The 24,381-nt window shown below is 39.0% G+C and overlaps 1 protein-coding gene across 1 annotated transcript in view; it reads left to right on the top strand.

Moving 5' to 3' along the window:
* ENPP2 (ectonucleotide pyrophosphatase/phosphodiesterase 2) overlaps positions 1 to 24,381 on the top strand; it is a gene marked incomplete at its 5' end in the record, with an annotated part of 56,495 nt that overhangs the window by 8,085 nt on the left and 24,029 nt on the right. The window contains 8 exons of the mRNA XM_082288184.1: positions 376 to 501; positions 2,532 to 2,592; positions 3,845 to 3,942; positions 4,983 to 5,062; positions 6,230 to 6,349; positions 14,669 to 14,724; positions 16,904 to 16,969; positions 17,736 to 17,808. Coding sequence (XP_082144310.1) covers positions 376 to 501; positions 2,532 to 2,592; positions 3,845 to 3,942; positions 4,983 to 5,062; positions 6,230 to 6,349; positions 14,669 to 14,724; positions 16,904 to 16,969; positions 17,736 to 17,808 — 680 coding nt within the window. The remainder of the gene's footprint in view (positions 1 to 375; positions 502 to 2,531; positions 2,593 to 3,844; positions 3,943 to 4,982; positions 5,063 to 6,229; positions 6,350 to 14,668; positions 14,725 to 16,903; positions 16,970 to 17,735; positions 17,809 to 24,381) is intronic.

Below are 24,381 nucleotides of genomic sequence, written 5' to 3'. Positions count from 1 at the left end.
GTAATTTTCTACGGATTGAACTGGGGACTGTAGTAGTTGTGAGGAAAAGCAAAGATTACCCAAGAAATGCCAGAATTCTTAGTTTGTTCTTTAGGTCCCACCATTGATCTGTCAAGATCCCTTTTTGTCTTTTCCTTTCCACACTTTTCCTGGCATTCAGATTGTACAAAGCCTGGAACACAACACCTGAGCAGGTGGCAGAAATACTCCCAAGTGTGCTTGTGGAGGAGCCCTCCTGCACTTGCAAGCGACAAGGGTCCTTTTTGTTTCTGGTTGGCATACCTGCTTTAACGACTAGAGTGTTGTTACAATGTGGATGAATACTTTTTGTTTTGATTACAATCTCTATTCTTGCTTACATTGTGAATATTTTAGCTCGGGGCTGGGAGTGTACCAAAGATCGCTGTGGAGAAACCAGGAATGATGACAATGCTTGTCACTGCTCTGAAGACTGCTTAAGTAGAGGAGATTGTTGTACTAATTACCAAGTCGTTTGCAAAGGTACGTCTTTGGTCACTCTACCTCTTATCTTTCCAAACCGAATAGAAGACAGTCTTGTGGGTAAAGAGTTTTCATCCCAAGGAAGAACACTTCTTGTTTAGCTTTTACTTTTTTGTTGTTGTTGTTGTTAGGAGGTGGGGGAAATGGGAATCGCATTTGTAATTTTCTGGGTACTAGCTGAGGTAAATACAAATAATCTGTAGAACGACGTTATCTTTGCCTGTAGCGATAATGGTAGAAAGAGAAGAGGCAGAGGTGGATGCAGAAGAGTTTAGAGCAAAGCTCTGAAGTGTTCAGATGCATTTGTCTGCATCACAGGGAGTGCAGGGATATCTAATGATCTCAGAAGGAACAGAGCATTCCTAGATACGTTATCTTTGTCCCAAAGACCTCTCTCCACCCCCACCACAAAAGCTGCTGCTCAAACTACTTGGCCTAACATCTGTAGGCTTTGTTTCTTGTGGAAGAGGAGTTGCAAGAATCCAAGAGCTATTTATTACTCGCAGGTGAGTGCCATGGGCTGCAGATGACCATGACACACCCTGGCTGCAGAACATCCCGCAGGGCTTGGTGGGTGGACAAAGACTTTATTTTCATCCACTGTTCTGCTCTTTTAGAGTGCATCCTGCCTGTCTAATGTGTCTGCCATTCACAGCAGGTCTTCTGATCCTTGATAATGAGCTCTACAGTTTTTTGCTTTTGTATCTCAGCTAGTTCTTAGTTTTTTTCATTCATTGACTTTACTGGGGCAAGGGTTACAGTTTGAAATTGTTTCACCATTTTGGACAAATGCTTATGTTCACAAAATTGTAACAGTCCAGATCCATCCATACACTGAAAATGGGCCTTTTTGTTTACTTGGGTTTTGCTGTTGGGAATCCAAATGAAGTATGTATTTTTCCAACAAATTCCTGTAGATTGTCTTTCCCTGTCCCAAAGAAACCTGAAACTGAGACCACTTAAACACTGGTACCATTTCCAGTTCCTGCCTTTTTTGTGAGCTTTCTCTTACAGGGGCCAAGACAGAGGAATTTGTCTCCAGCTTTAATGTACATAATTGTTTAATTGGCTAATAACAAACTATCTCAACGACCCTGGAACTCTGACAGGACTAAGCCTTATGTGAGAACAGTGTTTCCTCTTTATTTGTGCCTTTGCCTATCTGAAGATAATGTGTTGTTTGGGGTTTTTTTTCTTGGAAATTGTCCTTCCACCTCTTGTCATGGTCAGTTGGAATTGCTGCGGCTCACATTTCCTGCAGGTCTTTTCTATGATGTTTTTTGTTTTGTTTTTTTTTTTTAATTGAATTGCAATTCCTTTAATAGTGCCAGGTTCAGGAAGCAGGCTTGTTAGTTAATAATTTGTTTTTTTTCAATTGACCTGTTAAAGTACAAGTCATGAGCCACTCTATAGACAGCACTCAGCAGTGAAAACCTTAAGAAAATAGTTGATTACACGAAGTAATTTTAACTAATCTAGCTCTGAAAGAGTATTCAATGCTTTTTTTAGCTTGAGTCTCACCTGATCCATGAGCTGATCACCTCTCTAAACCAGCTGAAAACTATTTAGAGTTGTTTTTCTTCTCCAGAATGAATTTTGTTTTGTGCCTCTAGCCAGCTGAATCAGCTCATGGAGACATCAGAGCTGATGGGAGGAGGGTGGGAATTCACATAAGCAGCACTACCTGGTTTTGACAGATCAAAAATAAAAAAAATTAAAATAGATGACCAGTGTGCCTAAAGCATTACCACTGTCTCCTGCGGCCAAAAGGACACTTTTAACTCCAGTTTTAAGAGCTCCTTGTAGAAGTGCTAGTTTGGATATTTTTGTTGAATAGAATATAACCAGATCACTTGTTCAGTTTTGTGAAAAGATGTTCTCATTATTCATGGGAAGTATGACAAGTCAGTTCATTGACTGGAGCAAGACTTTATTTTTTTTATATATCTATTTTCTGTGAAACCTGTAGCTGTATCCACAGATTTTTGTATTTTTTATTTTTTGAAACTCCAATGTGATTTTTCTGGTAGGAGAAACCCACTGGGTGGATGACGACTGTGAAGAGATAAAGGCTCCTGAATGTCCAGCAGGGTAAGTGTTTTGCTTGCACCTGGGAAGGCAAATGCAGCAAAGCCAGTGGTCCCCAGCTCTGCCTTGGACCTCTGCCCACCCTGTTTTTGCACTGGCCCTGTCATTCAGACTGAATGACTGTGGGTTGGATGCTTGCCTGGGCTTCACTGTTTGTACAGTTAGGCTCATAATTTTGTAATGCATCTGCCTTTATTTAGGCTCATAATATTGTAATGCATTTGCTTTTGAGCTGCTGGTTGAGTAGTGGTAGATGATATATGGGTTTGAACTGTCGGTCTTCAATCACCTGCTGCTGGGTTTGCCTGCTTCACTTACATGCATGGAGAAGGTAGCCAGACTCCTCTGAAGTCAGTGGAAAGGCTTAGGTTGTTCTGCTTTCAGTAAAATTCAGGTGTATGTGAACACAGTTCAGGCCATTTTTTTTAAATGGAATTTTGTACTTTCAGCATTATGTTCTTAAAGGATTTCTAAACTGCAATGGGGTACAGGCTTGACTTAGTGAGGAATATGAGCACATGAGTAACATGGGGAAAGCAAGCACTTTTGAAACTGTTTGTCTCACTATTATCCTTAAAGGTAAGCATCTGCTCAGGTGCTGTGTTGGGTTGCAGCTCAGCCTGTGCTGTTGGGAGGATAGTTTGGAGATGCTTCTCCTGGTGACAATGACAGCTGCTAACCCCTGCAGCAGATGACATTAAAAGCCCAGGTGTGTCCATCCATGACACGTATCTGCCTGCTTGGGCTTGACTCTCAGTAGCAGTAGTAAATTAAAAAAGTAGTTTAGTAACATGAAATACTGTCAACTTGAGTATATTAGAGTGAACTGTACCTCACAGAATGTGCTCCAAATGCCACATGGACTTCTGTTTGAGAAAGAAGACCAGCTGTCATAGGACGTGGTTTTTAACTAGAGATTGTTTAACTAGGGCTGTGTACTTGTGCATGGTAATTTTCCTTCTCCATCTCCTTCTATAAGCACTTGCCTTTATGGGTTATATGTTTTTAACTGCTCAGGGAAGATGTCTTTTATGCTGGGTATCAGCCCTTTCACTGAGTGTGAGTGAACACTGGCTGTTACTAAGTGTGAGGATTATCAGTTTCTGTTGGTCTATTACATATGTAAGAGACTATAGATTTGTAGTTTATACAGTAACTGAACTTTTAGATTTCCTGGAGGCTTAGTGAGCAAGTGGAAATTAAAAAACTAAAGTTTTGAAATGTTGCCTTATATTCCTGCTGCTTTTGCCTTTAGCTTTGTTCGTCCTCCTTTGATCATCTTTTCTGTTGATGGTTTCCGTGCATCATATATGAAGAAAGGGAACAAGGTCATGCCCAATATTGAAAAACTGAGTGAGTAAATCTATTTTCTGGCAAAAAATGGAAAACAGTCTCTTGCGGCCCAATTGCTTTCACTGTTCGTTGAGCAACAGAAGGGTCAGCATGGAGGTGAAATGGCAGAAGTCCCCTTTAAATTAGGTAGTATCAACTGGTGACTTGAAAGCACCCTGATTAATGTAACACACAGCTGCTGCTTTGGGAAATGCTGCTCAGAATCGGTGACCTTCATGTGGTTTTGTCAGCAAAGAAAGGCATCTGTAGTATATGATATGTATCATGCATGCTTACAGGCTAGTTGCGAGATGTCCACAAAATTTGCCACTTGATTCAGAAATGTCAGAGGTATGGATAACTGGCTACAGAAGCTGTAGCTGGATACCTGTTAACTGGCTGAAAACGTGCCCTGCACTCACCTCCCTGGCAATGGGCATCCCCCTGGGTTTGTGGAGTACTGGATGCACTGCATAGTTGAGCCTCTCTGTATTGAGCCTCTGTGTATGGTAGTTTGTGTGTGTGTGCCCATACACCCCTGAAATGTGTTGGGGGTTTTTTCCCCCTATGTGTGTCCTGGTCCTCACATTTGTGTAGCCAACTATGGTTGGTTCAATGATCTTGAAAATCTTTTCCGACCTAAATGATTCTATGATGTGGGGGCTGAGGCCACAAAGCCCAGTGTGAAACTGCAGCTTTGGTGTATTTATCACTTAAAATAAACTAGCGTTTTCTCATGTTGTTTTACTTAACAAGATACTTCCAATGACTCTGGATGGAGACTACCTCAGGAAAAAACCCAGTCTGTGGGAATGTAGCTGGTTCTGTAGTTGTCTGGCTGCATTATTTCAGTTATTAGTTGTGAAGTACAAAGAGTGCGTGAGAAATTTACTACTGCCCTTACTGCTGACTGCTGTTAAGCAGCAGAAAGTTCATTTAAATTAGTTAAAATTTAACTAGTTTCTGCATCATATTTAGTCACAGAATTACTTTCTCAGGTTTTGTTTTCCATGTCTAAGAGCTTTGCTTCCTCATATTTGAATTTGCTGTTGATTTTTCAGGATCTTGTGGAACACATTCTCCTTACATGAGACCTGTCTACCCTACAAAAACATTCCCCAACTTGTACACCCTTGCTACTGTAAGTCCCTGGGAAGGACTTTTTCATGATAAAATGTTGCACTGGGGTAGAAATGTGTGTTATGGGAAGGAAGGTTAAAAAAAAAAAAGTATATATAACTGCTTTTTTGTCCATCCTCTTTGGTATTTATTTATGTTATGTATTTTATTCATTTTGAAGAAAGTGTTTAAGTATTTTTTTTTTTTGAAGTGCTGAAATGGACTGAAATACACTGTCACAGCTTTCCTGTGCTGTCTTATGCCTGCTTTTGCAGTTATTTGTACTGCTGTGTAATTACAGGTCAAAGTTTTCCTCAGCAAAAAAAAGCCACCCCTGAAATGCTGCCCAGAGTGCAGCCAGCAGCTGTTCCTTGGCTGGAGCAGCCGAAGTCAGTGGGGCTGCCCTGGCAGTCCGTCTGCAGTGTGCAGCCCTGCAGTGAGAGGAGCCATCGCTGCGCCGCGCTGGCAGCGGGCTGTCCCCACACCTGTGTGACACTGACAGTGCTCCCAAAGCTGCCATAAGGGAGTCTCCACCTGCAGCTGCAATTTTTTGCCCTTCTTTTTTTTGTGCAGCCACTGCACAAATGTTTAAATGGATGAGACAGGAGGGTATGGAGAAATAGTAGGCTGGGATGGGAGAGGGCCCAGAGAAAGGAATTTTCTGCTCTCCTCCCTAAATTGCTTTTACTGCAGGACAAATTGTGATATAAAGCCATGGCTTTGGGCGACCTGCCTCAATTGTTTTTCTTGCAAATAACTTATCTCACAGAAGCACTCATGAAGATAAAATACTATAAAATGGAAATGCTAAGTGTTACTCTTGCAACCAGAGAATGAATTACTGTGTCCAGAAAGGGCATTCATGAAGAGGAACTGAAAGTACAAATTGATCTCCTTTTCATACATTTTTGCTTTTTCTTTGATGACCTCAAACTAACTTTTAAACAGTGTGGAAAACTTGAAAGTATTGAGTAACAGGAGTTTTTATGCTATTTAGCACAATTCAGTTTCTTACTGCTTTCATTACTACAGCCAGATTTAAATGTGCTTATCTGAAAATAAAAAACTTCTCTGGTATGTAGTTACAAAGATACTAACTTTAAAATAATTTAGTGGTATTTGCAGATAGCTATGAAGCACTGCATTTGGTGCATTAGGGTTTTACTAATTAATCTACTTCTGCACAAAGGGACTCTATCCTGAATCACATGGGATTGTTGGCAATTCGATGTATGACCCAGTGTTTGATGCCAGCTTCAGTCTTCGAGGGCGAGAGAAATTCAATCACAGATGGTGGGGAGGTCAACCAGTAAGTTTTAAATTCCCTCCTACTTCTTTCTTCCTGCCTCTTCTACCCTCCCTCTGTGCTGTGGAACATAGCCAATAATAATAATTTAAAAAAACATATGTGAACAATTTGTACCTAATCCCTACCCCCCACCCTAGCTGACTGGCTGTCTATCAGTTTAATGTAATGTTTTGAGTTGGCTTTTGCTTTTCAGAATAATAAATCCATTGACTATGGAAAGGTGCTTGCACTGATAAGTATAAATTAGATGCAGCTAGGAAAAAAGCCTCACTTGGGGCAGCAGTGTAACACTATCATTTTGTTACTATGGCATAATGTTTCCTTTTCATTATGGGTTTCTCAGGTTTTTGTCCTAGTAATGTTCTTGAACAGTTTTAGTATAAATATTTTGTTAGCATAGCATGGCACAATTTCATAACTATTAGTTAAGTCCACAAGTAATCACTGTTACCTGACTTATTGCAGAGGCTGTGGAAACTTGAGAATTAATTTCTTCCTTGAGCACAGCAGCAGAGGCTGAACTATGTCCAGCCTCTTAGATTAGTGTTGGACTTGGTTTGTCTGAATCCTTATTCTGGGCAAGGAAATGGAGTCCTTCAAAGTGTTCTGTGTTACTACAGCTAAGACAGTTCCCTTGCTTCTGCTGCACTTTCCCCTATTAGTGCACGCTGTGCTGGCTTGCTTTGACAAAAAAAGTGAAACTAGTAAGTTTTAAGTGCAAGAAGCCGAGGTGCATGCATGTTTCATTGCACTGATTGCTTAGGGAACTATAGTTTAAATGCTCTCTGACAAATTAACCTCACAAAAGAGTGAGATGGTAGAGGAAATGAGAAGGGGTTTGGGAACACTATAATCTGTCATTTGTTTGCTAAATTGATCTGTATCATCTCCCAAATCTCTTAAGACAGAAATATCCCAAGAGACTAAAGGAAGTTACTCAGTTGTAGGCTTAGCAAGTGTGTGTGTTGTCTGCATATCGTTTAGTCTGCAACAAATGTGAGGCAAGGCAATTTAGAGCTGCAGGCAGATGTGTCTGGCTGTAGATGAGCCAGAATGAGGTATTTGTGGTGTTGTAAAATCTGTCAGTGACTGTAGGCACTCCCTTGTCTAGCTATGCCCTGGGTTAGCTTTTGGCATGGGTGATGAGGAGAGGAGAGGGTGAGAAACACACCTATTATCTTTCCCAATGTGAGCAAAGAATCAGGATTAAAACTAGGAGCAGTGAAAGAGCAGCAGTGTGTAACCTCTTTATCTCAGCTACTGCCAGAGTCACACAGTTAAAACCTGCTGCAGTCTGGAGTCGAGCTCATAGACAATCCTGTGGCTCAACTGCTGTGTGACAACTCATTAAGCAGCTGGAAATTATTTGCAAATTAAATGCATTGCAAATTAAATTATGCATCTTACCTTAATCATGGTTAAGTAGGAGTTAGTGGAGAACTAACTGTTGGGGCTTGTACAAATGTCTCTACTTTTAAACTATGGTATTTTAGAAGTACAATATAAGTCTTTGCATACTTCATCACCTGCTGTGTTGTGTGGGGAACACTGTTAATTCCTACACCTATGCTATTCCAGGGAATAAAAGACTTTCTGGATGAAAAATGTCATCCAAGAAGAGTTCAAGAAAGTTGCACAACAGTGGGTGACCTTATGCTGGATGAAATCCTCAGAGGATGGGGTGTGTGTGCATGGGGGTGTTGCATACCCGTGTAGGGATGATGAAATAAACCAGTTGTTCTGAAGAATTGTTAAAGAGGAAACACACAAATAGTGTAATAAACTGGATGTGTCATTGGAAAATTGGAAGCAAATGCACAGAGGAAGGGTTATAATTCAATCCCCATGCACACAATATGAGGGAAACCCATAAATTTGGCAAACCTGATAGAGTGGCCACAATAGCTGGATGAGGAGGTGATAGATCTCTTGCATGTGCAAGAATTACACATTTGGTAAGAGAGATGCAGATTTTTATAAGAGAAGAAGTTATCTCTGTCTATGTATTGGTTAGATACAGTCAGTTTCTAAACTCCTTTTTATAATTTTCATTAAATATGACATTGACATAGACTGCCCCAAATAGCTGGGTATTGAAAGATAAGACCAGTACAATTAAGGGGGTAGGAAGGGATACCTGTCCATGTATCACAGGAATCCTGTCTGTCGTATCATATATTCATCTGGCTCTTTTTAGGTCCTGGGTCTCAAACTGAAGTACTCAAAATGTGCAGAATGGGATATGGTTTGCACAGAATTGGGAATTACTATTTTTCTGAGCAAGAAGGCAGGAAAAGTGTGAGACTCCCAGCCTTGTATTATGGTTAAAACTGCCTAAAAGAGAATGTCATTTAACACTGATAATTTCTGAAGTACTTTCTTGCTCCTGGAAACTGGTCTAGTGTATGAAAATGTGGGGGGTTTGGTGGTCTTTCGTGCTTCAGTTGTTCTAATACTTGGTCTTTTGCTGGAAAACAGCGAGATTACCACAGACATCAGTGGGATTTGGCAGATGAGTATCTGAATGCTTTTACTCCAGGAGTTACGAGAAATTAATAGCATTAGGAAAGGCAGAAGGGGGGGAAAAGTAGCTTGGAAGTGTTTCAGGGTGCTGTAGCTGATTATGGGACATCCTGATTTAGTATACAATGTTGATTTATTATATAAGCTTAAAACCACCTTGTTTTCAAAACAAAAGTGTTTCATAGGAAACAGCCATAAAACCACTCCTCATACCACAACAGCATCTCACAGAAATGGTGAGCATCAGAGCCCATGGGGGAAACTAAGTTTACTGCTCATTTTTCATGACACTGACACTCTGTTTTCATCCCAAGTAACTTTAGGCACTAAATTTAGGCCCCAGCTGTCCTTGGCTTCTGTTAAGCAGTAGTTTTCCATGTCTTGGTTTGATGTAGTGAGTTTAAACTTACACTTCAGACAATACATTGCTTTTTTTCAGTGATCCTCCATGATCTTTAGAAATAATCCATTAGCCTCTCCAAGGTCAGAAGATGAAAAATACAAAACTGTCGGTCTGTGGTTAATGGGGACAGAGAGGCTCCTTCAGAAGGTAACCTGGCTTGGATCTGAATTTGGGTTGAAAAGATGTCTTTCAATGATGTCAGCTTCAGAAATATCATAATTATGCAGGTATTGATGGATGTTTAGGATGCCTTGTATGTAGCTTTAATTCAGCTATCAACCTTTTAAAGACTACAGCTCTCAAAAAGGGACCAGCTTGAGACGTTAAGTTAACCTTTAAACGTGACCATGACATTCCTAGGTAACACACAGCATGCTTGTAAAGCTGTCTTTACAGTCTTCAAGGTCTGCCTGTAGACATTAGCTATCATCACCCTGCATCTTAACTTGATATTCCTGATTCATCCAAATTTATGTATCAGTTTTTAGAATTAAACCATTTTTTAAATTTTGTTGACTTTGCCTGTCTAATAATTACAGAAGGAGCTTCAGAAGGCTGTCATCTGCCTTTGCACCCTGAACAGGTTTTGCAATCACTTTGTTGATTAGCAGGGGAAGCAGAAGGAGAGATGTCTGTAATTCTTTTTTATGAATATTTCTATTTATCCAGCTTGAGCCATGAACTAGCAACAGGATTCTGAGTCTGTCTATTTATTTAACAGACTTCTTGTACTAAAAATCTTCTGTTTGGGCAAGAAGGCAATGCTTAGTCCCCAAGTTTGTGAGAACATTTGCGTCTTTTAAGAAGTGTGGAAGGGGCTACTCCACATTTTACCTTGTTGGCAGCACAAATTGCAGATGGTGCAGGAGTGGTATTAATTCTACATGTTTGCCCCAGTCTTGTACGCGTTTCTTTACTAGGAAATGTTGTGATTTCGTCCTTCCCACCTCTGCCTGGATGTGGAAGGAATTTCCCATTCCTACAAATATGAGTCAGCCTTTGTGAAGTTGTGGGCTCTTGTTTATTCATGGAAGATTAAAACCAGGGAGGTGTCCCACTTTCTGTGCAGGTTTTCAAAGAAAATTCCACAGCTATCTTGAATAACTCTGTATGAGGTACTTGTGTGCAAATGTGTCTAGCAGTAAGAAGGGAGAACCTGGGACTTCATGTTCCATATGGCATTGATACCTAACCTATTGCTTAGCCTTGTCTACTTTCATCCATAAATAGAGGAGAATTGTAGTCATTCAACACAGACGATATAAAAATAAAAGTAATTCAACTTACAGCATATGTTTCATATATATGTAGGAAAGCATGCATACTTTATATTTCTTGGTACACTTCCCAATGTACTAGGTTTGATCTGTGATTGCATAATTTAACGGGTCTTTCTGTATTGGAAAAGTTAGATATTGTTGATTTCCTGTGGCACGGCATGAAGACAGAGTGGTTGATCTCTTAATATTTTTCAAATGTTTACTCCTGTTCTCTCTGCTTAAGCAAATTAATTCACAAATATGGCCTTTACATAGTTTGCAGTACAATTAGGCTTGTCCCCTATGCAAGCCAAGAGTGGACAATTGACATGGTTAAACAGCTGACTACAGAATTCTAACATTAACAGTTAAACCCAATGTATTTATATATGGTAAATAAATTATGTAAGCTCACAAATGGTACTGACCTTGCAGAGCAATAACCCTTATTTGCTTCTTAATTTCAGTTGTTTTGAATGGACAAGGTTGAATGGACAAGGTTTTTCTATCCTGCCCTCCTGCATGACTTGTAGTCTGCCTTGAAAGACAATGAATTTAACTTAAAGACAGTGAGAGACATTCAGTGGTGATTAGGCTGCAGTAAGAGTTTGCTGCCAACATTTCTGCTGGAGTTCCTTTCCTATAGCCATATAGTAAATAAACTTGTGTGCTCCCATCAGTTGCTCCAGTCTGTTGTATAATTTTGCCTATCCACTAAGGGGTCTGTGTAACAAAGGGTAATACTGCTTCTCTGTGTCCTGAAAGATGTCTCTTCAAATGTGTTGCTGAGTAGGAGTTTTAGGTATTATGGTGGGTAGTGTTGAATTTTCTTAGTTTGGGTTTAAATAAATCAAAGGGCTGGTTGGTTTTTTTTTTTCCTTCCCCTTAAAAAACAAAGGAGAGCAGAGGTCCAGTAGTAATGGTTTGTTGTAAGCTTGAGTTGAATCTGGCTCTGCCTGCCAAAGTCAGGGTGGAGTCATTCAGACTCACTCAGATGTTGTAGACAGATACAGGCCTTTTGATTTGCTGATTTTTGACTTCAACAGATCCTTGTCTTAGCTGTTGATCTTATTTCAAGTGCAGCAGACACTTGTACTCATCTAAACAGCTAATGCCAATGTAAATGGCTGCATTCCTGAGGTGAAATACTGGCAGGTGCAGTTTTTCCTCTCTGAAGCCAGTCTGGGTGCCTTTAGGCTGCTCTTACTGCTCTTAGGACTGCACAACTGGGAGTGATCTCCACTTATGTGCATTACCCCTGGCACAGAAAGGTGTGCATGCTGTTCTCAGGTGACATTCATGAAGCACACTCTATGCTCAACAAGAACAGCGACCACTTTCTCACAGATGTGCTGGCTGCCTTGGCAATGTACCAATGATGCAGTTATTCATCTATCAGGATGACAAGTATTTTACTTGCCTGGCTGGAGGGAGAGTGTCTTTTGGCACATGTTTAAAATCATTGTCTAAAATACACAGGGTCAGGGGTGAATTCAGCTGTGCTAAGACAGGAGCACCATGGGACATCTTCAGCTGCTGAGGGTAGAACTTGGCTGGTCTCATCTATACAACCAGGCAGACTGGACAGTTTGGGCCTGTGTGGGCCAAAGCTCTAGAAAGTCAAACTAGAGTTTGCAGATGGTAAAATTAAAACACAGAATTCCCTGGACTTAGTTTGTTGGTACCTTCCCAAATATATCTGCAAAATTATTTAGGCTTTGCAGGAACACAAACTTTTTTGAAGAAAAATAAATCTGTTCTGGCAACAATGCAGAGCAAGACAGAGCATAAAAGTAGTGGGAGCTGACACACACTTCATGCTGAATGTGTATTTGACCTCCTCTCTCTCCTATGGCTGGGTTTTTTCTCTATGAATAAATCTGCAATGCAAAGGAAAATGTAATTGCTTTAAGTGTGGGCCCTTTTTGACCTGGGACTACCGTGATGCATTAATGAATATGTAATGAATAACTGCCTTAATTAGACATAGTATCCAGGCTGGTTATGTACTCTATGCTGACTTCTGTGGTGCAAACAAGCATCCTTGCATTGCAATCATACTTCTGACTGCAGTGTGTGGGCTCAGTGACATGGTCACTGGTTGTAGGCATACTTCCTCATCTTTCATGTTCACTGCATCCTTCTGTCCCATCCTGTCAGAGCCGTGATATTCAAATTTCAGTATCCTGAGATATTGAAAACAATATCCCTATTATTCAACTACAACTCCCAAATTCCTATATAAATTCAAAGCCATTTCTCTTTTTTTTTTTTGGCAGTTACTGTGCAGCCCCATCATCTTGTGATCATTGTCACCATGCAAACTGTAGTGCTGGTAGAAGGCTGGGGGAGATGTTTGGGGGACTCCCTGTTTGGTGGCAGCTTGAGTGTGTGTAAATATGAACCAAGCCTAAAATCAGACTCTTGAGGAGAAACACCTGAAAATGAAGAGTGGGGCAAACCCGTGGCCATTCTGCTCTTGATCTTGCTGCATATATTTAGTAAAACACCATTTCTATAGCATTACTCTGGATGTAATCTTCACTGGAAAAGAGGATACATTATCAAAGAGTTAGAATAAAATACAAACAAATTACTTTTATAGCTGTGATTTTAATTTAATTGGACTGAGTCCAGTCAGATTTGGTGGAATAGAAGATAAGAGGTAAGGGGTGTGTCCAGGGCAATGGAAAGGCAAACGTGACCAATTTTCCCATAAGTGACATTACAGTATCCAAATTTAATTGCTGTTAACTATAGCCTCATTGTGAAAATGATCTTTCATTAGACTGTCCCAAATCAATTTCAATTAAAACTGATGTGTGAATAATACAGGCACAACATTTAAATGATGCATATCCAGATGACAGTTTATAAATGTGTTAGAGCAAGGTACTGGGACTTTGAATGTATTTTCAAAGAGTTGATTTAAAGTAAGCCAAAGACTGCAATTATTATGTAAAGGAGCTACATTTTGTCTTAACTCCTCATGAAGTGTATACATTGCAGTATGCATAAATAATGGAAGGAAATAATCTAGCTCTATATGCAACGCTGGTCTTTAAGCCATTGCCACTTTTGAAATGAGTTTTGATGTAACTTGGATAGCTCTTCCTTGCAAGAGAAATTTAGTTCTATGGAGTGACAAACTCGTTTGTTTTCCTTGATTGTGGACCTTTCTGATGTTCTGACATTCTCATCCCCCTGCCTTGTCATAGGTTAGAAAAGAGAGGGTGATGAGGATAACCAGAAGTATGGCGTGGCTTTCATTAGAGAAAGATCGATCAAACTTGTGTTTGAAGAGGAATAAATACAGAGGAATATCATGAATGTTGTACAGAAGTGGGAAGAGAAAGTATTAATAACATGTTTCAAAGTATGAGAATGGTACCCTAACCCCAGTGAAACCAGAAGGTTTTAAACCAAGCAAAATTTAAAATACACTCATAGAGTGTGTGACTACGTTGTGGAACTTTCTGCTGCAAACTGATTTATAGCTAGCAAAATACAAGGGACTTGAAGGATTGAAAAAAGGGTTTGAAAATTTCATGGAGATTTTTTCCATCATTTCCATCAATCACCCCGTCGGGTCAGCTCAAGAAGTTCTTAAAAATCTGTGTAGGAAGGTGTGCCTCCCTGTAGTCTTAACACCTCATTACTCTCTGCGCCCTTTTTTGTGTGCTCTCTTCTAACACATTTTCTGTTGATGGCTACTGATTGTAGGATAGGGGAAGAGGGACATTTATGCAGACACTGATTAGTGTTAAGGTATGTTCCTTTCTAAGTGAGTATCCTCAAAATCCTGAACGCTAGAAGAATCAGGTGAGTAGCTGTTGAGTTTTGAAAATTAAATTAAATACTGCAGGAATTCCTGGCCTTGAATCTTAATACTTTTAATTAAAAGCAACATAGAGATTTAGGGGTGAAAGTCTACAGCACAGCAGCTGACCCTCTGCTACAGAGTTTGCATAGGTTTGTCACCCCACGTTTTCAAATTAGGGCCGAGGCTGAAAACTGCAATTTTCACTTCCAGGCTCAGGGTAGAAGAATGTGTCTTGAAAACATTTTCTTTTGATTTCAGAGAGTCATTAGAGATCTGAACACATTCTAATCCTCTTATATTTTCCTCATTAGATTTGGATTACTGCAGCCAAGCAAGGGGTGAAAGCTGGCACTTTCTTCTGGTCTATGTAAGTACCTTCTGTTTTCTGGAGATTCTAAACTAATAATTCAGAATTAATTCAGTGTAAGTGTTTATTGAGTTGTTTTCCTTTCTCTAAGCATTTGGTAGGTTGGAGATTGTACCTGTAACCCTCTATTGTTTCATTTGTGCAATGTTTCTGATAACTAAAGCTGATGCTACAGTTTGCTGCTTTAGATTCATGCACTGACTTTTAACAGTTGTCTAAAGAAAACATGTGTGACTATGTGGAAAAATTGCTGTCTTTCATTTCACAGTGTGGTTTTTTGCTTCCTTAGTATTGCTAGCAATGTTTCTTAGTCCTCCGAGTGTGGAAGACTCTTATTGTCCTCTTATGTTAACTGACATCACCAGTCTAATTGATTTAAAGGCTTGATTCATTCATTTTACAATACAGTCTGTCCTTTGGGCAAGATATCCAATTTCCCTCTCTTAAAAGACAGCCTTGGGGATCTTTGCTGTTTGTTCTTTTGTTTAATGATTCCAACTTATTTTCTCTTGTCCCAACTAAAATGTATCTTTACAACCAATAATAAATGAATTTTGATAATTTTGAGTTTGTGGCAGGATTGCAGGAGCAAAGAAAATGTTTAAACTGCAAGATTGAAGTAATAAGGGGACTTGACTTCTTTTTTTGTGATTCCTTTAGAAATAATATTTTTTACTGTTCTAAATATCTTAAAGCATGTGGAGGGAATAATAAAACACACCACAAGCTGATGATAGGTTTAGGCTTGCAGGATGAAGATCTGACAGAGCTCTGCTCTGGTGCTCTACAAACCAAAGAAATGAATGTGATTCCTAAGCTCTACAACTACACAGTCACCATAAACACCCTGGCCAATGCATGCTTGGTGATACAGAATGTAAAAAAGGTAGCCAAGGATAGGTTGTATGAATAGCACTAGTAAGGGAGTGAGATGGCTACTTTGTGTAATTGAAATATATATGACTTAAAACTGCGTTACTTCATTTGGGACACAGAATGTTTTTGGGAGAATTTTCAGGCAGACTCTTCCAGGAAAACAGAATTTTCAAAAGATTTTAGTCAGAAATTAGTTAATTGAAATAATGGGGTTTCTTTTCATATTGCACAATTAATAAAAATATTAAAACGGGACAATACCCAAGATTATTATTCTAGTTTAAAATTTTGCCTTATTTGCAAATTTTAGCAAAAATTCTCATTTTTATGGATTTTTTTACAACCAAAAGTTCTCCATGTAGTTGGAGACTGAGGACCACTGTTTCTCTATAAGGCATTAAAAATGAAGGTATTTCCAAATGGCTGCTGCCATCTCTGTTTCTCTGCCAGAGGCTTCCAGAGAGTGCTGAATCAGTTCATTATGGTGACTGACGGTGGTGTCTGATTCCTGCCTTGGGATTCTGCTATTGATCTAATGGAATCTGGACTGACTGTGCTATTGTATTAAAATGACTGTGCGGTCACTGACCTGCAGAGCCTTCCTAAGATGAGATATTTGGAACTTTACCAGCTGTTTCTAAGGTTAGTCATTCTCATAGCATGAACTTGGCCTCAGCAGCCAAGTGAGAATGGCAATCCCTGTACAAACAGTAAAGTAAGGATGGGTCTGCTCTGCAGAGTGAGAAGCTGTCAGGGTTGTTCAAGTCCCTGTGCTGCTGGCCTGGTGTTTCAGATGGCTCTGTTCTGGTTCACACCAGCCTAACCCTCAGTTTGGCTATTCTTAAGGCAGTGCAAACTTTTCCAGTGTCTACAAGACTACCAGAGCAGGGTGGTTATTTAAACCTCTGCTGATATGAGCAATGTAGTGGATTTTACTTGTGCCAGCTATCCAATGGCAGCATTATTGTGCATACAAAGAAGTTCACCTGGGTTCAAGCCACCAGAATGGATCTTTTATTCGTTCCTATTTAGAAGAGTTAGATTTACTGCTTTGAGTTCTGACTACACTTGCAAACTTTGAATCATCTTTCTTTTGGAGTGCGTAGACATTCAGGAGGTCTGATGTGATTCTGTTTGCAAATTAACAATCAGAATTAAGCAACAAAGAAAATACAGCATGCTAAAAGAAAATTATGCTACTGTGATGCATTATATTCATATTAGAATCAGTTCAAAGCAAGGTTTTGTTGATACTTTTTGTATCCTATGATAACAAGGTATATTTTTGTATTTTGTGGTCCAGTGTCATCCCTCATGAACGCCGAATATTAACAATTCTTCAGTGGTTAACCCTTCCAGACAATGAAAGGTAATTCACTTAATGTCATCTGCTGTTGCATAACTGCTGGTTTGTCTTCTCTTTATAAGCAGCTGCAAAAGCAAGCAAAAATTTAATGCTAAAATTTTTTTTTGTCTGTTACAGGCCATTACTGATTTAAGGATTTGTTTGGGTTTTGTGTTTAATGTGAGTTATTTGGGATTTGCGGTTTTTTTGTTTAGTTGGTTTGGGCTTTTTGTTTTGTTTTCTTTTTGTTCTCATATCAGCTTTTAACCATGAGCAGTTGGATTCTTCCAAATAAATGTATGGTATGAATTTATTTCTTATCAAAAAGCATGTAGTTACTTGGATTAACTGGGATTGTTCTTATCCTGCTGAGCCTTATATGGTTTAACAACCTTACAGACAATGGCAGTTGTAGAACTGGACACTGAGCTCTAGGAAAATGTTAAGATTTTAATTATGAGTGGGTTTTGGTCCACAAGTTCCCACATGCTGCTGGCTGCAAGGCTCAGGCGAGCTGCTTGTTATGATTTCTCCTACAAGATGTAGAACAAGCATGTGTGCTACATATATATATATATATATATATATATAGCTGCAAAACAACTAATTATATCATGGAAACAAAAGGCTGCTAAATAATTCTAGGATTGAATGACTGAGAAACAGTCCTTTTTCCATAGAGCTAAATCACATTCGAAAGCTGATATGATTTGACTTGACCCTGCAGGCCCGTGTTTTTGTGGTGTTGTTGAAGGAAAGATAACATGAACAAGACCTTTCTTTCTTTCAGGCCTTATGTTTATGCTTTCTACTCTGAGCAACCCGATGCTGCTGGCCACAGATATGGTCCTTTCAACTCAGAGGTTAGTACAGATTTTTTTTTTCTACAGAAAAAGCAGATGTCTCTAATACTTTTTTTTTTTCACCGAAAAATTGATGCTGCTCAGAAGTAACATTTTTAGCAACTTTGTTTTCACCTGTTTCTGAAGTATGCTTCTCCTCTGCCAGAGAAAACAAAATTACCTTGTAAAGGATTTATCACGTAAAACTCACTTCTGGGAGAAGGAACTGCCCTTGCCTTTCAGGAGGCTATTTTTCTGTGTGATATGATAATGCAAATGGAAAGATTTATTTGGCAAAGACAGGAGTATATTTGTGTGCAACAGCATAATTTAACTTTCCTCTAACAATTTATCCTTCTTAAAAGTAATTAAAATATAATACAGAAAATATTGAGATAAAATGCAGAGAAGAAAAAAAGCTTTCTTTAAAGCTGACAGCCGGTGGTAGCAAAGTAATAATTGCAGTCTGTCAGGAAATGTAAAAGGCTGCTAGTTCCAGTTTTATATAGGCCCTACAGGGGTTCAGAAAGCTTTTCCAATACTGTTCCCTCAGGACCATACTGTTGAGTTTGGAAAAAGTTTTAAAGCACCATAAGGCATTTTAATGAAAAATTATGTGCAACATGCTGCAGTAGTTTAACCCCTTGTTCGACTTTGTGTAGCTGGCTGGGACTGATGGGTATTGTTTCCCCTGTCAGCACTGTCCAGGTGACAAGAACTTAATGCACTTGTCTGGGATTTGTGGAGGGGGGAGAAGTAAATTCTGTACTCAAATATCCTGCTTCTAGTGGCTGGGATCTGGCATTTCCAATGGTCTCTGACATCTTGCAAAGGTTCCCTAGTTTCAGTGCAAATGAATGCATGAAGATTCCTATCACAAGACTTTAGGAGTTTTTATGTAAGATTTTCAAAGGGTAACCAAATGTTTGCAGTCTTCAAAAAGTGAGGAGTTTATCAGATGCCTACCCTCTGGAAGGCAATGCAAATCTCCTTGAGGAGCCAGGTACCAGCAGTAGTTTTTTATTTGTTTGGTTTACATCTGGTGGTTGTTCTTGACTGGAGAAGAGAGCAAAGAGAAGCAGCATTAATATTTTCTTAGTATGGTTGAGTTATTTGGGCTATTTAAATAGTTTGCAGTAGTTATGAAGTTGCTGTAGGTAGCAGCCCTGTTGGAGCAGTTTGAGCCATGGTCCTAGAGCAGTGAGTGTGAGGAATTATTCCAAATCAGTGCTGAAGCACCATGTTGGATGGAGAGAAGCAGTCCTTTTTCTGGATAAACAGGGCTTAAGATCTGCCAGCACTTGCTAAATTGACAGACATGGATATGTGTCCATGTTGTCATTTGGCTCAGAACAGGAGTTGTGTCTGATTCAGCCAGGCAAGGTATTGGTAATGAGAGCTCTCTGATTTAATGATAAATTTCTCAATTTATCGTTAAAATTATAATCATTATAATTTTCTCAATTTATAATGCTTTACAGTTCCTTTTAGTGAAATGTTACAATTACTGTGTGTGCCTTATGACTGAAAACTCTAATTTTATTTATCTGGATACAACCATTTGCTTCTGAACAGAGTTGTGGAGCTTTTTCCATGGACTTAAAAGGGGAATATTAAGATGATGACATTGAAAATGTTCTTTAAGTTGTGGTGTTTAACAAATCTGTTTAGCATGCAATGTGGCAATCTAATTTCAGGTTATTTATAAGAGTCTAAAAAGTAAAGTGTAGCAAAGTGTTCATTATAAAAGCAAAGAGCCCCCAAAGGCTCTTCCTGTGTGGGGGTTCTTCTGGATGGTTATCTGAAGGTTGATCTCTAATTGCAAGGCAAAGCTTTGGCTCTTAATAAGTGTGAATTAATAGCTTATGATAGTTTTGCAAATAGATAGTTTTATGTTAAACACAAGAAGACCATGAAAACTGATTTCTAGCAAATTGAGAACAGATGAGTGAGCAGAAGAGCATGTACGGCTTCGCAGTTCAAACAGCGGACCAAAGTTTGTCAATGGAAATTGAAGTAAACGAATACAGCTGTGTAAGTACACAGATGCTGAGGCATGCTAGGGGCCTGGTTTTGGGATAGAAAAGCTAGGCAGTATTTTATATTGTTTCTTTTGACACTGCTTTCAGCATAATTTTTAGGAGCTGTGAAATTTACATCATGTGGAAGAAAGTCCTCAGAAGGATCCCATTTAGCTAATTCCTTGATACCAAGAGCATGACTTCCCTGTGAAATCATTTTTTTCTTGTATACCGCTGGCAGCAGTATATTCAGAGTATTACTGACCATTTTTCTTCATGCAAAGGCAGATCAACCAAACAGTAATGTTTGAAAACAAGCTTGCAACAACTGGGTTATATCAACAATGGGCTTCTTCTTTCTTCTTTTGAAGAGTGATTCTTTCATGCTGATTTTTCTTGCTGCAGTAGTAGCTTGAGGAATAGTTTTATGCCTTGAAAACCTCCAAATCTTAAAAATCTTTATTAGAATAAAGTGAATTTTTATTTGAGCTTATTATACCAAATAATGTTCTAAATTTATTTTAAATGTATAATCTTAGAGGTCTAATGGCATCCAGATGGCACTTAGATCTTCCCGGGACATGCACACCATCCTATGTGCAAAGTGTCTTAACGCTAGAAGCAAAGGGACTTAGATACACTTATAATTTATTGGTGAATTGCCAGTGTTTTTTATATAAATTGAATTGATATTATAGCTAGTCTCCACAAGTGTAACTTTGTATATCCACTAGCATGAATTTCAGTGTAAATGAGTTGGTTGTCTAGGTTTTGGGGTTTTGTGGGGGTTTTTTGACTTGGTTTGTTTGGGTTTTTTTTTTTGGTTTGTTTTTTTGCTTTGGGGTGGGGGTATTTTGTATTTTTTTTCTTTGAAAACATTTTAGAAAGTATTTCAATGGGTTCTATTAAGTTTCCAGGAGCAGTTATGGGAGTTATAAAATATATGCTTGCTTTTGATTTACTTCTGCCTTTTTTTTTTTTTTTTCTTTCCATCTGTGCTTCTGCAGTTGAACTCTGGTAGGTTGGTCCATCCGGGTCAAGAAGCAAAGCTTTGGCTGGCTAGTTACCCTTGTGATGTTACAGTTTCCTTCTGTAGGTGGGGAGGGATTAGTTTCCCTCCTCCATAACTCTGTTCTGACTCTTCTCAAGCAAGACTAAGAATTGGCTGGTTAATAAGAACTTGGCTTTTTTTTTTCTCCAAGCTAACTTTTTTTTTTTTTTTACATAAAATATTCTAGAAATATACTACCATAAGAGCTCTAAAATATGTGGAAATCTGGCAGTGCTAAGCCATTTCTGCTGCTCCTCTAACATGCTGTCTTGAGACAGTCACTTCAGTGTTCAGACCTGGGTCTCCCGCGCTCGCATATTTCTGGCATTGTGGAGCTCTGGCTGAGCCGACTCAGAGACAGTAAAATGAGAATCCTTCCTTTCCCTGCCGCTCCTCTCATCAGGACTGCACAAAGCTTGAAGTGTTTTAAAAACAGAGAACTCTGGTGCTGCTTTATTAAAATGCCTTTCTGGAGAAAGACGAATGAGACTGGACTAGAATCTCCTTTCCAGCTGCTTGTGTTGGAAGCAATGAAACAGCATGGCAGATGGTAACATCCCCTTCCTCTCCTTCCCTGTTTATGGAGCTCTGTAACTCAACAACTGGGAGAAGCTGCCTAAGTATGTAGAACTTAAATAGCATCATAAATCTCTAACTCTTCCCCAGCACTAAGTGTGCTCCATTGCACACAGCATATTGTAGTTTATCTCCTGGTAGGTGTCACCTGTCAGCTCCTCACACGCCATCTCGAGCAGTGCCAAGAGCCTGCAACTTGTGTTAAAGTCAGTGACAGTGGGGCAGTTTAAAATTACAAGCAAGTTGATTAATGGGATAGCAGTTTATTCTAGCTAGATCTTTTTTTTTTCCTTCTGTATTTTTTTTCCTTCCATAAGCCTATCTAAGGTAATTTAGGGACAACAACATTACCCAGTGAGACGCAATACTGAAAGTGCTAGGAAGTTAAATTCTAAAAATGCCCATAAAGCTGTTAATAAGGCAGGTAGCAGCACAGATTTCTCATGCATTGCCACTAATTTGCCCTACCTAGCTGATTCGAAGGATGTGAGCTCCATGTTAACTGAGTCTCACCTTCATAGCTCTGATCTGCAGACCCCAAATAGTGGCAAATGGGGTTCTGGTGATTTCAGGGAGGTGCAGGGTCTGTCACACAATGGTGGTACCTGCTGGTGCTATGGATGAGGGTACTTGGTGTCACTAAATCAGCCAAAAAGTTGGTGTGGGAAACCTTGCAGAAATCATTTAGACTAGACAGGCTCTAATACTCATATCTAAACCATCCTTCAAGTAAAATGGTGCATTCCCACCAGTATTCTACCCTGGACACTCATTAAGTTGTGTGCAATGAATTTTGCTGTAATTGAAATTAACTTAAATCTTGATAATATTAATGGATTAATATTTGATAACTAATACACCTTATATAACTATGTATTTTCAAACATAGAAGCCCCACCTATCTTTCAAAACACCAACTTAATTTGCTTTTATGCTGTCTGCTCTTGTAACTGCTGTTCTGCTTTCAGTACAATTTGGTAAATTCCCCCTTAAAAAGGGGTAGATCCTAAATTGTCCAAAATCCTAAATATTTCATAAGGCCATAGCATTTATGCTTCAGAATTATCTGGCACAGGTAGCTTTACTATCTGATGTGAGCTGAGACAGGCTTTTTTTCTGAGTCCAGACATCTCTCCCTGCCAGTACAGGAGAGTAGTTATGGCTCCCCTCTTACTCCGCCTAAGAGACCTAAGAGAAAGCTTCCTCCTAAGAGGAGACATGAAAGACCAGTTGCAGCTCCAAAGAAAAGAAGAAAAGTACATAAAGTGGATCAATATTCTACGGAAACTCGTCGGAAGAAAGTAAGTTCGAAAAATTTATGATGGAAGTGCCACTTTTTAGGCAATACACTGTCTTTATTTTTTTCAACTTGGGGAGTTCACTCCATGCTTCAGGTTGGTATTTTGCAGCCAAAACTTTTATAAATGTACTGAAGGACCCAAAGGAGAGCAGCCAAACCCAGACTAAGCCTTCTGGGAGCTGTGTTTTTCTTGTTTCAGACTGTTTGCATTAGGGAAAGTTATCTTTATAATCTCTTTATACTTTTAAATCCAGCCATCAGCTGGAGGCAATGTCAGAAAAACCTCTGGGAAGACATTACCACTGCTGCTAACCCTTCTGAACTATTACAAGTTCTGCAATATGTTGTAGCCTCTGTAACTTCCGGCTCATGGGAGCATGGTGATTATTTGAGATTTTGTATCTAGTCATCATGGTTGTGGAAAAGTCCTGAAAATACGACTCATAAAATCTAAAACGGAAAGAACATTTCTTTTAAAAATACACATTTTAAAGTCATTTTGTAACTAGAGGGTAGGGAATTCTTATTACAGGACTTCTGAATCCTGTATTTGCAAAAGGTGATGCATAAGTCTGTTTTCATAAGGAAAACATCAAATAGAAATTGCTTTATTAGGAAAAAGTGCAAGTGGATGAAAAGAATATTCCTTAGTATACTGTCATTTTCCACCTGGCACTAACAATCTACCTATTTCTCCTTTAAGCTTGAAACAAAAGCCTTTACACTCCACAGTATCCTAAAGAGGCTATAAACATTCTTCTCAGTAGATTTATTTTGTGGGGATGTTTTTTGACTTGTTGCACAATTCAACTTTAAAGAGTTATTTTGAGACACATTATTTAAGTGTAAAAAACATGGCAAACAAGGACATGCAAAAAAAAAAAAATCACGTGTAAAACCCCAGGAATTTTCCAGAGAACTTTTAACACAGATTTACCTGAGAGGAAAACTAATAACTACTATGGATGATATTGCTATTACTCTCTAATTTGCCATTCTGACATGAAATAGAGTAGAAATAACATTTCTAGTGATGTGAACACAGGTTGCTCCTTTTTTTTTTTGCCTTTTTTTCTCTGAGTGAAAAGTTCATTATCCCTAATGAACTCTTTCTGATAAGTCAACTGTGAAAATTTGACACTATTATTTCAGAACAAGAACCCTAGTATTACACAACAGTTGCCATCATATCTGCAAGTTCATCTTTTGATGCTGTTTGAGTGCAATGGAATGCAGTACAGGATGGATCCTACCAATTATTAAAAAAAAAAAAAAGAAAAAGTAAGATTTTCTTTTTTCCTTCTGATCAGACTTCTATGGGAAGACTTGTGAGAGAATCTAGCTGGTTTTTTTGTTTCAAATCCTGCCCCCAGCACTTTCACAATGCTTTAAAACTCTTTATTGTAGCACCATCCCAGAGATCCATGTATCTTGAAAAATAAAATGTTTCTGTACAGTCTTCCAAAGTCTTGATATTAGGTGAAGAAGGGTATATACAAGAGTTTTATTTGTTTGCTAATAAATCTTTGAAAGTCACATCTGGGAAGGAGCTGTAAGAGGAGGTCAGATTGATGAAGAGGGCAGATAAACAAAATTACCATCACTTGAAATCCTTGAATTATTGTTGCCCTATCTTTTCATCATCA

This window comes from Coloeus monedula (genome assembly GCF_965178545.1).
Source record: "Coloeus monedula genome assembly, chromosome: 1".
NCBI lineage: Eukaryota > Metazoa > Chordata > Aves > Passeriformes > Corvidae > Coloeus > Coloeus monedula.
This window is presented reverse-complemented; position numbering and strand designations above follow the sequence as displayed.